The 13922-nt window shown below is 30.0% G+C and overlaps 1 protein-coding gene across 1 annotated transcript; it reads right to left on the bottom strand.

Moving 5' to 3' along the window:
• Positions 1 to 1474: 1474 nt before the first annotated feature.
• On the bottom strand, positions 1475 to 12097 carry LOC113386430 (uncharacterized oxidoreductase YjmC-like). The gene is made up of 4 exons (XM_026624211.1): positions 11833 to 12097; positions 7720 to 7947; positions 4892 to 5053; positions 1475 to 1713 (listed from the first exon to the last, which is right to left on the bottom strand). Exons 1-4 carry the CDS (start codon positions 12095 to 12097, stop codon positions 1475 to 1477), a joined length of 894 nt encoding a protein of 297 aa, XP_026479996.1.
• Between the last annotated feature and the right edge of the window lie 1825 nt (positions 12098 to 13922).

The following is a 13922-nucleotide window of genomic DNA, read 5'->3' as shown; positions in this document are numbered from 1 at the left end:
CCTTAATAATAATAAATAGTTTTTTAAAGCAACATTTAACCATTATCTTATTTTAGCTAAAATTATGTCATATAAAGATCAAATCAAAACTAAATGATTCTAAAATTTAAAAAAATAGGGGTGAACAACCCTTGATAAAAATAAATAGTTTTACAAAGTAAAGAGTGTTCTATGTATTTTTCGATTTAAATTATTAAAAATTAAAATAAAGAAAATTGGTCAACAAATTTAAAAAAAAATGTTAGGGGTGAACAACTCTTGATAAAAATAAATAGTATTTGTGAGTAAAGACAGTTGTATGTATTTTGTTAATTCCACATTAAAAAAATTAAAATAAAAAAAGTTGACCCAAAATTGGAAAAAAGTATTAGGATTGGTCTACCCTTAATAATAATAAATTGTATTTAAAGCAACATTTAACCATTATCTTATTGTTAGCTAAAATTATGTCATATAAAGGTCAAATTAAACTAAATGAAATTGATTCTAATATTTAAAAAAAATAGGGGTGAACAACCTTGATAAAAATAAATAGTTTTTCGATGTGAAAAAAGTCCTATGTACTTTTCAATTTCAAATTATAGACAATTAAAATAAAGAAAATTGGTCAAAAAATTTTTAAAAAAAATGTTAGGTGTAAACTACCCTTGATGAGTAAAGACAGTTGTATGTATTTTGTTAATTCCACATTAAAAAAAGAGTGCGCGTAAGGATCACACGCGATTGAAGTAAAACTTATTTGCAATTATATTGTAGCAAATTTAAGTTGAGTGAAAATAAATACATCATATAAAAATTTTGAATAATGATGCACGCATTATTAATGTCGTCAATCATTATACACATTTATAAATGATAAATTATGAATTATATATTTATGATTACAATAAAAATATGTATAATATTTACAAACAATAATATGTAATCAAAGTCATACTTGAAATATGACTTGATCGGTTTAAAGTAATTGCTGATTAATAAATTATAATACAGTGGATTATGTTAAACAACGCCTAAACAAATATTGTTTTTGCAAATTAACTCATCCTGTAAAAATTGTGTTTGAAGAACTTCGTGTAATTAAAATTAACATACATTCATTTACTGTTTGTATTTTTTACTTTCTCGCTGACGATATAATCTCATTCCTTGAACAGCTGTAATATCTGTCTTGCCTAAAAAATTGAAGCCATACTTTTATATTTGTTTTTTTTTTATCAAGCTGCACATAGCTTGATCTATGAATCATTTTCTTTTTTATGTGAACGTTAATGCAATGATAATCATCAATATTACGAGGGTAATAAATTACCATATTATCAACGTCAACAGGAACATTTATAATTTGGTCAAACATTCCAAATGATTTGAGGAGTTTGAATTTTCTGAAGAAGTTTTACTTCAAAAATGATTAGAATTGCAGAAATAGCTATGAAAAAATAGGGGTCGGTGATAAAAAAGTAAAAAGTTCTTCTTACTGTGATCCTGATAGCATAGATCCTAAAGCCTCGACCATGCACGCTAAACCGTATCCTTTATAACCAGATGTTTCTTCAGCGCCTCCCAAAGGCATCAGAATGCCATTTTTGTAGCCAACAGCTGGGTCTGCAGTAGGTTGGCCATCTGGCCCTAAGGCCCAGCCTAGAGGTATCGGTTTGTTGAGCCTGCGGGCCATTTCGAGTTTACCGAGGGCCACTGCAGACGTTGCCATATCTGGGGAAAAATATTGATTTAAGACGGTTATATATATATATATATATATATATATATATCTCGTATCATAAAATTCTTGTGTCACAAAGTTTATATACACGTCCGAAACGGCTTTACCGATTTATTGAATTTTATATATGTATTTTGTATATGTACGTGTATATACGTGTATGTATTTTAATATGTAGGCCTGAGAATGGTAACTGTCTATTTTTCATACCCCTAAGTGATAAGGCTTTTTTAATTCCCGTAGGGTAAGTTAGTTATAGTAATGGGCCGAAAATCGAAATTGAAAATTTTTACATTTCTCGACGTTTTGAAGGTTTCTGAACGTTTTGGCATACCTCAGAAAAAATGGATGGTGTGTGTGGTATATATATGTGTGGATACAAATTTCCAGTCACGTTTCAGGGCGCACGGATCAACCGATTTGAATGGTCAAAAAACATCCGATTCTATTGATAGGGAAAAGAGCTGATTAGTTTTTGGCAAAAGCAGGTTCAGCCGTTTCGGAGATACGGAGCAAAGAGTGCAGAAAATAGAAATCGACTTTTTGAGAGAACGGAGTATCCGATTTGAATGATTAAAAAACATTCAATTAGTAATGATTGGGAGAAGTGTTGTTAGTTTTTGGCAAAGGCAGGCCCAGCCATTTCGAAGATACGGAGCTAAATATGTAAAAAATGGCAGTTTTTGAGAGAACTAAGCGTCCGATTTAAATGATTCAAAGAACTTTCTGCTTGTCTTAACAAAATAATTGATTTGGAAAAAAAAATTTTGTTCCAATTTTTTTTTTTTTTTTTTTTTAGTATTTTGTATATCGAAAAAATAATCAGATTTTATTTTTGATTCTGACTATAGTTCTAATATAACTTATACAAAAATTTTAAATTGCAATACAGTTTATCTTATAAATATTAGACAATGTTACAATATTTATAATAATCTATTTGAAAACATTCAGTATTCCTCGAACATTTCGTTACGGTACGGGAAGTTCCAGCAATTTGCCTTAAGCCACGATGCCACCCACCCCACTAGTTACCCTTCAATTTATTTTTGTAATTTTTGGACGGATTTTTTTGTTTTTATTCTTCTATAATGTGGCATTAAAAAATACATACAACCCTAAATTTTTATTTTTTTATCACCAACCCCTATTTTTTATGGCTATTTCAGCAATTCTATCAATTTTTATCTATTTATTTTTATTCAATTTTTATTAAATATTTTTGATATAATTTTAGTTCAGATTTTTGAGCTTGATGAAAAAACTCAATTTTTTTCTTTAAATAAATACAATTTATTATTATTAAGGGTTGTCCAACCCTAACACATTTATGCAAATATGAGTTCAATTTGTTGTTTATTGTAATTTTTTTAATTACAAATTGCGGAATTGAAAAATACATACAATTCTTTTTACTCCTAAATACTCTTTTTTGTCAAGGGTTGTTCACTCCTAACATGTTTTTTTGTTAATTTTTTGACTAATTTTATTTATTTAATTTTTTATAAATTGAAATTGAAATATGCATAAAACTCTCTTTACTTAGAAAAACTATATTTTTTATCAAGGGTTGTCCACCCTTATTTTTTTAATTTTGTGAATCAATTTTCTTTTAACTTTAATTTGACCTTTATTTGACATAGTTCTAGTTAAGATTTTCTTTGAGTATATAAAAATGGTTAAATATTGCTTTAAAAAATAATTTATTTTTATTAAGCGTTGTTTCCCCTAACATTTTTTTTTAAATTTTGGGACCAAATTCCTTTATTCTAACTTTTTATAATTTAAAATCGAAAAATACATAGAACACTCTTTACTTAGAAAAACTATTTTTCATCAAGGGTTGTCTACCCTTATTTTTATAAATTTTGGAATCAATTTTCATTTAGTTTTGATTTGACCTTTATTCCACATAATTTTAGCTAAGATAATGTTACTTTAAAAAATTATTTATTCTTATTAAGGGTTAGTTAACACTAACCACTTTTTCAATTTTGAGGTAATTTTTTTATTGTAATTTTTTTAATGCTGAATTGAAAAATACATACAACTGTCTTTACTCCAAAATACTATTTATTTTTATTAAGGGTAGTTTACACACCTAACGTTTTCCTTTTAATTTTGACACCAAATTTCTTTATTCTAACTTTTTATAATTTAAAATCGAAAAATACATAAAACTTTTTATTTTTATCAAGGGTTGATCATACCTATTTTTTTAAATTTTGGAATCAATTTTCTTCTACTTTTAATTTGACCTTTATTTGACACAATTTTAGCTAAGATAATGGTTAAATGTTACTTTAAAAAACTATTTATTCTTATTAAGGGTTGTCCACAACCCAAACACATTTTTTTAATTATGAGGTCAATTTTTTATTGTAATTCTTTTTACTTCAAAATACTATTTTTATGTCATGGGTCACCCTTAACTTTTTTTTAAATTCTGGAATCATTTTTTTAAATTTTAATTTTCAGAATGCGGAATTAAAAAAAAGTCCACAACTCTAAATTTTCACCCTCCTTCCACAAATCTTTATTTTATAATAGCTAGTCCGTGATTGTTTTTTTACTGAATTTTAAATTATATTTCCTGGTCTTATGATAAATTATAAATTTTATCTAAAAAATACTATTTTTTTTATCAAGGGTTTTATTAAATATTTCCCGATGCGCCAAACAGTACAGAATTGGTAAATGGTTTGCATAAAGAGCAATTTAAAAAAAAATAGAGAAATTGAATATTAAAATCTAAAGATATAACAGTTTTTGGTAGGAAAGTATCGGTACCATACAAATCTATAGCAAAACTGTTAAATTGTCCTCTCTCTTAATTTTTTTTCGAAAATTAATGAATTAATGAAAAGCGCGATAATAATATATAAAAATCTTGAATCTTTAAATGAGCCAATTCAATTTAAATAGAATCAGTTTCAAATTAGATTTTGGCTCTTGCAAAGACTATTATTAAGGGATATTTAAATGTCGAGTGCTTTGCAGTGTGTAAACTATTCATATATTTTTTGTTAGCTGCTCCTTTCACTTATCCACTATATTTGCAATCAGTTAGTTATTTTCGTACTAAACATTTTATGGCAAAATAACGTTTTCCGGGTGAGCTAGTATATATATATATATATATATATATATATATAAATATATTCGTACCTAATAAATAATAATCTTCTTTAATACTCGATGGCATTCCAATAGAAAGTGGATTTGTTCCCAAACACGCTTGTTTGCTCCTTGTCGGTGCCACCAAAGGGGAAGTATTTGTAGAACTGTATCCAATCAGGCCCTTTTCTACTGCCTGGAGGGTGTAATAACCTAACACATATATTTTTAACAATTAAAACCAAAAACATCCTGGCCAACTAAACAGCACAATCGGTTTGTCATTGTAATTAGCATTTAGAAATGAACCTTCATTAGAGAAATGAAGTAATTGCTGATTAATAAATTCTATAACATTCGTTCACACAGTGGATTATATTAAACAACGTCTAAACAAATATTGTTTTCGCAACTTCACTCATCATGTAATAATTGTGTTTGAAGAACTTTATGTAACTAAAATTAACATACATTCAATGACTGTTTGTATTTTTTTTTATTTTTTCGCTGGCGATATAATCTCATTATTTAAACGCTGTAATATCTGTCTTGCCTAAAAATATTTTTCATTTTGATAACTTCAAAGATTTATAGAAACTGCGAATAATATAGAAATAATTTCTAATCAATAAACTTACGTAGTTGGCTTGTCAGTAGAGTCCCTTTTTTAATTCTAGATTAGTTTGCTCGTCAGCAGAGTCCTTTTATTAATTTTCTAGTTTTTGCTCGTCAGTAGAGTCTTTTTATTAATTTTCTATCATTCGCTCGTCAGTAAAGTCCCTTTTTATATATTTTAGCTTTAACACGTCATTAGAGTCCTTTTTGTTAATTTTCTAGCTTTTGCTCGTCAGTAGAGTCTTTTTAATAATTTCCTAGCTTTTGCTCTAATAAGAAAAGGCGAGGAAATGTACTTTGCAATATATGAAAATAAAAAGGACTCTACTGACGAGCAGATTTAAAAACAACTTAGATGATAAAAAAGGGACTCTACTGACGATCTAATTAATTTTGAAACTCATAAAAAAGAACTGTACTGGCGGGCAAATTGAAAAACAATTCAGAAGATAAGAAGGAACTCTACTAACGAACAAATTGATTCTCAAAATCATGAAAAGGAACTATACTGACGAGCAACTTAAAAACAACTTGAAGATAAAAATAACTCTACTGATAGGCAATTTAAATGGCATTTTGAGAAAGAACTCTACTGACGAGCAAATTAAAAAGCAACCTAGAAAATTAAAAGGGACTTCAAAGATTTATAGAAAGTACTTACGAATAATATAGAAATAATTTCTAATCAATAAACTTACGTTTAGTACACGGCAATAAAAAATTTGTTTTATTATATTCAAGGAACGAGATAAAATATTATTTTGATTCAGGCGTTTTAAATTAAATCAAGATTTGTACTGCGATGTAACTTTAAAATGTTTATTTATCTATGCCGATTTTCTCGTTGATACAACGACAGATCTCTATTCCCATACACGACGACTAATCACAATCGACCCGTATAGAAATGATATCATCGAGAGCGAATGACGAATCATTGGCACACGACCTAGCCGTAACTCATTTCCGTTGCATTTACACCCTAGTTGCGCCTAAAGAAGTTTTACTTCAAAAAAACGTCTTTTGGCGAGCTCAAAAAACCCAAAAGGGATTCTACTGACGAGCAAATTAGAAAAATCAGTAAAACAAACTCTGATGACGAGCAAAATCAATTTTCTGGAGAGGACATGAGGGACTCTACTGATGACTAAACTAAAATCAAAGCAGAAAGGAACTCGACTTCAATTTTGGGGATTTCAAATGGAATGAAAAAGGGACTCTACTGACGAGCAAAATAGAATCAGAAGGGACTCGACTGACGCTCAGACTAAAAAAATAAGCAGAAAAAGGACTCTACTGACGATCAAATCAAGAAATGAAGAAAGACTACTGAAAACAAACTCTGATGGCAAGCATAATCAATTTTTTGGAGAGGACGAATGGGACTCTACTGATAAAGAAACTAAAAAAAGGAACTCAATATTTACTGAAGTACAAATTCAAATGGAATAAAAAAGGGACTCTACTGACGAGCAAAATAGAATCAGAAGGGACTCTACTGACGCTCAAACTAATATATAAGAAGAAAAAGAACTCTACTGAGCAAATTTAAGGAAAAGGATGAAGAAAACTACTGGCGATCAAAATATCATGAAAATTAAAGGGAACTCTACTGACGAGCAAATTTAAATTAGAAGAGCAATGACTTCATCAGCTCAGTAGTAAAACATTTTTGTGGGAGGAAAAAAGGGACTCCACTGACGAGCAAAATAGAATAATCAAAAAAACAAACTCTGATGACAAGCCAAATAATTTTTTTCAGAAGGACAAAAGGGACTCTACTGACGCTCAAAATTAAAAATATGAACAGATAAAATACTCTACTGACGAGCAAATTCAAAGAAAAAATTAAAAGGAACTCTACTGACGAGCAAATATAAAATAAAATAGCAATGACTTTAGCTAACTAGAAAAATCAATTTTGTGGGAGGAACAAAAGGAACTTCACTGACGTTCAAACTTAAATATAAAAAGAAAACAAACTCTACTGAGAAGCAAATTAAAATTAGAATAAAAAAAAATATTCACGAGAGCGGACTAAACTTCTTTGACAAGCTTGAGGAATACAAAAAGGACTCTACTGACGAGCAAAATAGAATCAGAAGGGACTCGACTGACGCTCAAACTAATATAAAAGAAGAAAAAGAACTCTACTGACGATCAAAATATCATCAAAATTAAAAGGAACTCTACTGACGAGCAAATTTAAGACTAATCACAATCGGCAAAATAAATTTGACTTCATAAAATTACTTATCCCTTACCAGCCATTCCGTAATGACACCCTCCCTTGGCCACAACGTATCCGATTCCGACTTTTTCGGCCTTTTTAATGGCCAACTGCATACAAAAGTTTCCTGTGACAGCCCCAAGGGCATTGCAGCCGCCTACCCAGGCCGCTGCGGGAGTCTCTTTTAAAATTTGGGGCTCCGCTCGGCCGTCGCAGACTCCTGCTTCCAGTTCGTTGAGGTACATCTCGAGACGATTCATACCTAGAGAAAATAGAAACTAGCTGTAAGTGGAATTCTGACTTAAGGCAATTAAGGCATCGTGCCTTAAGGCAAATTGCTGGAACTTCCCGTGCCAAAAATTATTATTTTTTTAAAAACGATTAACATTTTTGAAAAAAATTTACTTCGAAAAAATAAGATTTTTGAGAAACTATAAATTGGACAAAAAATTACTTTTTTTTGAAAAAAAACAAATTAAAAAAAAAATATTTTTTTAATTTTTTTTTTTTTTTTGTTGAAAAAAAAATATTTGTTTTATTTTAACATATTTTGGAAGATCTGAACTTTTTTTCAAAGCAGTCGTACTGCTTTATCTGCATAGAGACGAAATATCGAAGCGCGTAAGCGCCGCGTCGACGTCTAACGCGCAAACATTGGTACGGAACCCAAAGGAATGTAAACAAAATTTATACTTATTGTTAAAATCTCTATAAAATATCTGATAATTTGATGTGCATATGTCTAATGATCATTTTTGACCGCCAAATGGCATTTTTTTTTACTTTTTTCACTAGATCTCCGAAACCGCTAGTCCTATCTTCATGAAAATTTGATCAAATCTTCATCTTGTCAATACAAGTCAAATGTTTTTTGAATTATTAAAATCGGACGCTCCGTTCTCCTAAAAACTGAGGTACCATTTTCGGCACTTTTTGCCCCGTATCTCTGGAACGGCTGGACCTGCCTTCGCCATAAACTAATCAGCACGTCTCCTTATCAATACGGATCGAATGTTTTTTAAATTATTCAAATCGGTTGATCCGTGTTCCCGAAATCGTCGACGAAAATTTGTATCCGCACACACATACATACATACACACACACACACATACATCCATTTTTTCTAAGTTATGCCAAAATGTTTAGAAACCTCTGAAACGTAAAGATATACAGAAAATTTTCATTTTCGATTTTTTTGCGATTACTATGACTTACCCTACGGGAAGTTAAAAAGAGTGCGCGTAAGGATCACACGCGATTGAAGTAAAACTTATTTGCTACTGTACAAAGTAACAAATTTAAGTTAAGTAAAAATAAATACATCGTGTGACTAACTAGAAGGTAGAAAAAAGGACTCTACTGACAAGCAAATTTAAGATTAACTTTCATAATGGAGAAAGGACTCTACTGACGAGCAAATTGAAGGTCAACTTTCATAATGAAGAAAAGACTCTACTGACGAGCAAATTAACATGGATCTAGAAAATATAAAAAGGACTCTACTGATGAGCAAATCAACAATTTTTTAGTATAAAAGGACTCTACTGACGAGCAGATTTAAAAACAACTTAGGTGATAAAAAATGGACTCTACTGACGATCTAATTAATTTTTAAACTCATAAAAAAGAACTCTACTGGCGGGCAAATTGAAAAACAATTCAGAAGATAAGAAGGAACTCTACTAACGAACAAATTGGTTTTCAAAATAATGTAAAGGAACTGTACTGACGAGCAACTTAAAAACAACTTGAAGATAAAAAGAACTCTACTGATAGGCAATTTAAATGGCATTTTGAGAAAGTAAAAATCGAGCAAAGTAAAAATAGTAGGAGAAAGGGACTCTACGGACAAGCAAATTAAATATCTAGGCGAGGAGAAATAGGACTCTAATTATGAGCCACCTAAATTTTGAAGCAAAAAAGGACAGCACTGACGTTCAAATTAATTGTAAAATTATAAAAAAAATTCTATTCACGAGCAAAATAAAATTAAAATTAAAAAGGGAATCTACTGACGAGCAAACTAAAAATTAAAGAACAATGGAACTCTACTGACGAGCAAACAAACAATGAAAGCAAAACGAATCTACTAAAGAATAAACTAATAATAAAACAAAAAAGGGACTCTACTGACGAGCAAACTAAAAATAGAACAAAGAGACTCTACTGACGAGCAAATAACAATTCTAATAGAAAAACGCTACTGAAGAGCCATTTAAAAATAGGAAATTTACTCATGAGCAAATAAAAAAAGAACTCTACTGACGAGCAAATTAACCAATTTTTGCTATAAAAGAAATCTACTACCGAGCAAATTCCTAGATGACAAATAAAGGACTCTACTGACAAACAAATTGAAAGTCAACTTTCATGATAAAGAAAGAACTCTACTGACGAGCAAATTAACCAATTTTTGGTATAAGAGGACTCTACTGACGAGCAAATTAAAGGTCAACTTAGATGATAAACAAAGGACTCTACTGACAAACAAATTGAAAGTCAACTTTCATGATAAAGAAAGAACTCTACTGACGAGCAAATTAACCAATTTTTGGTATAAAAGAAATCTACTACCGAGCAAATTCCTAGATGATAAATAAAGGACTCTACTGACGAGCAAACTTAACATGGATCTAGGAAATATAAAAAGGACTCTACTGACTAGCAAATCAACAATTTTTTAGTATAAAAGGACCTTACTGACGAGCAAATTGTATAACAATTTGAATGACCAAGAAAGAACTCTACTGACGAGCAAATTAAATAGAATTTAGAAAATAGAAAAAAAAAGAACTCTACTGACGAGCAAATTAATTATTGATTTTGATGATGAAGAAGGGACTCTACTGACGAGCGAATCATATATGAATCTAGAAAATAGAAAAAGGACTCTACTGATGAGCAAATTTAAATGTCGATTCAGAAAATAAAAAAGGACTCTACTGACGAGAAAATTAAATGTCGATTTAGAAAATAAAAAAGAACTCTACTGACAAGCAAATTAAATATCAATCCAAAAAATAGAAAAAGAACTCTACTGACAAGCAAATTAAATATCAATCTAGAAAATAGAAAAAGGACTCTACTGACGAGCAAATTAATTATTGACTTAGAAAATAGAAAAAGGACTCTACTGATGAGCAAATTTAAATGTCGATTCAAAAAATAGAAAAAGGACTCTACTGATGAGCAAATTTAAATGTCGATTCAGAAAATAAAAAAGGACTCTACTGACAAGCAAATTAAATATCAATCTAGAAAATAGAAAAAGGACTCTACTGACGAGCAAATTAATTGACAACTTAGAAAATAAAAAAAGGACTTTACTGACGAGCAAATTAATTATCGACTTAGAAAATAAAGAAAGGACTTTACTGACGAGCAAATTATAAAAAAACCTAGAAAATAGGAAAAGGTCTCTACTGACGAGCATTTAAATTAGCAATTTAAAAAATAAAGAAAGGACTTTACTGACGAGCAAATTAAATATCTATTAGATGATAAAAAAAGACTCTACTGACGAGCAAACTAAATATCAACTTAGAAAATAAAAAAAGGATCTGCCTAAAAAATTGAAGCCATACTTTTATATTTGTTTTATTTATCAAGCCCTACACACAGTCAATCAATTGAAATGTGTTTGTGAGGCTTGTTTGTTTTGACTATTTCGCTGGCAACTGTAATATGTCTTTTGTAAAAATATTATAATAGTTATAACCTCAAAGGTATATAGTAACCTCGAAAAACTCGAATAATACAAATTACTTCAATAAACTTACATTTCTCACACGGCACAGATTTTTTATTTGTTTCATTATTTGCGATTATTTGCACTACAATTATTTATGGGGGACGGGATAAAATATTCTTCCGATCCTGACATTTTTATTAACTCACGATTTATACTACTATTTAACCTTAAAAAGTTTTGACATAACACCGGAAATTTGAACAATATGCTTCATGCTTTCGGTGACGTACGCACGTATAAAGTCCCGTATATAGGAATCATATCATCGAGAGCGAATGACTCTCACTTCACGTTGGCGTAACAATTTCCGTTGCATTTGTACGGAAGAAGTTTTACTTCAAAAATAAAATACAATTTTGGGTTTCATTATCATTTATCCCTGTATCAATTATTACCGTGGCTGTAATGGCCTCTCAAATCAGCAGCGATCAGAAGAGCGGCTTGCTGATCAGCATTTTTATCGCAAGCCTTAGCCTTTATAAGGCACTCCTTGATGAACCTTTTGGAATCGTCCTTGCAGCACCTCAAATCCTCATGATTGACCTTACAACCGTCCTTAGATTTTTTATTGTCGCTTTTTTTGCAGGTGCTATAGAGACGTCTGCTCGCTTTCAGGATGTTTTTGTTCCGGAGCAAACGGGACGATTCGTTGAATTTCATTTTAACTGAAAAAATAATAATATAGATAAATAGGAAAATAATAAAAATAATAAATGTCAAAAATGTCAAAAGTTAAATTTTATTTAAATAAAAAATATGTGGCTTTTGTTCCTCCTCGGGAAGCTTGCTGGGTGGAAATAGTTGATCGAACTTTGTAATCATATTGGTATAACCTTAACACAATTAGTGCAGTAAACGGAGAGGAAAAGGGTATAACCTCTGAATTTTTTACTGTGCTCCGAATTGAATGAAATTTTGGAATTATGTTCATCTTACCCTCAAGTTCAAAGTGAAAACAATTCGGGTTGCGCCATCACCCCCCGGGGGATGACACCCCCTCTCAATGTGTAATTAATTTTTTTCAAAATAACGTCGAAATCGATAGAAGAACTAATTATAAGAAAAAAATGTCTTCTATAGTTTTTTCAAAAAAACTAATACTTTTCAAGTTACTGGTCACTAAAGATTCATATATTTTTGGCGTTTTTCTTCGTTTTTTTGCAAATATCTCCTAAAATATACATTTAACGGAAATCATGTAATGAACAAAATAATGTCAATAAAAATCTTAATAAATCGGTATTACATAAAGTGTTCTAGGAAAAAATATTAGGCAAGTTTGAAAGAGCAAAGTCGTTTTTATTTCGTTCAAGATTTAATGTTGTATTCAAAGCCACTAGTGTCGAGGTTTTACATTTTATGCATTTCGGTGAAATTGGTTTTATAGTGCTCAACATAAGCTTTAAAATGAGTGCTGTTACAAGTTTTTTGCGTGTAAAATGAGTGAGCTATCATGCAAATAAGAAGGCATATACGAAGTTTTTTTCTTTTAAATCATATGGTTTAATGAGCGCCATTTCCACCAGAATGAAAGTAATTCACATTCCATCTAGAATTCACTTCATTATAGACATCTTGATGGATTCTAGTAGATTCACTACTTTAGTACAAACTATTTTCAGAAAACTCACGTTTTATAAAAACTTTTTTTTTCCAATTTGCGCGGGCCCGCGCAGTCTTAAACATTCATAACTCTGTCAATTTTTGGTGTGAAGAAAAATAATAAAAAAACAATAATAAGCCAGAAAGATCCCTTTGATTTTTATTATATGCTTTTACGTATCTTTTATTCTTTTGAGATATAATGAAAATAATTTCGATTTTTAAAAAAATTGGAAAAAAAGTTTTTATAAAATCGTGAGTTTTCTGAAAATAGTTTGTACTAAAGTAGTGAATCTACTAGAATCCATCAAGATGTCTATAATGAAGTGAATTCTAGATGGAATGTGAATTACTTTCATTCTGGTGGAAATGGCGCTCATTAAACCATATGATTTGAAAGAAAAAAACTTCGTATATGCCTTCTTATTTGAATGATAGCTCACTCATTTTACACGCAAAAAACTTGTAACAGCACTCATTTTAAAGCTTATGTTGAGCACTATAAAACCCAATTTCACCGAAATGCATAAAATGTAAAACCTCGACACTAGATGGCTTTGAATACAACAATTAAATCTTGAACGAAATAAAAAACGGACTTTGCTCTTTCAATCTTGCTTAATATTTTTTCCTAGAACACTTATGTAATACCGATTTATTAAGATTTTTATTGACATTATTTTGTTCATTACATGATTTCCGTTAAAATGTATATTTTTAGGAGATATTTGCAAAAAAAACGAAGAAAAACGCCAAAATATATGAATCTTTAGTGACCAGTAACTTGAAAAGTATTAGTTTTTTTAAAAAAACTATAGAAGACATTTTTTTCTTATAATTAGTTCTTCTATCGATTTCCGACGTTATTTGGAAAAAATGTAAT

This window comes from Ctenocephalides felis, unplaced genomic scaffold (assembly GCF_003426905.1).
Source record: "Ctenocephalides felis isolate EL2017-DRISC unplaced genomic scaffold, ASM342690v1 CF-g0.4_SCAFFOLD_03571, whole genome shotgun sequence".
Classification (NCBI taxonomy): Eukaryota; Metazoa; Arthropoda; class Insecta; order Siphonaptera; family Pulicidae; genus Ctenocephalides; species Ctenocephalides felis.
Note: the sequence above shows the minus strand (reverse complement) of the source record. Positions and strands in the feature narration are given on the sequence as shown.

Coding starts and splice junctions, on each gene's coding strand:
- LOC113386430 (XM_026624211.1), bottom strand. CDS start 12,097: ATGAAATTCAACGAATCGTCCCGTTTGCTCCGGAACAAAAACATCCTG. Junction 5,054..7,719: donor GTGTCATTACGGAATGGCTG/GTAAGGGATAAG, acceptor TATATGTGTTAG/GTTATTACACCCTCCAGGCA. Junction 1,714..4,891: donor AGAAGATTATTATTTATTAG/GTACGAATATAT, acceptor ATTTTTCCCCAG/ATATGGCAACGTCTGCAGTG.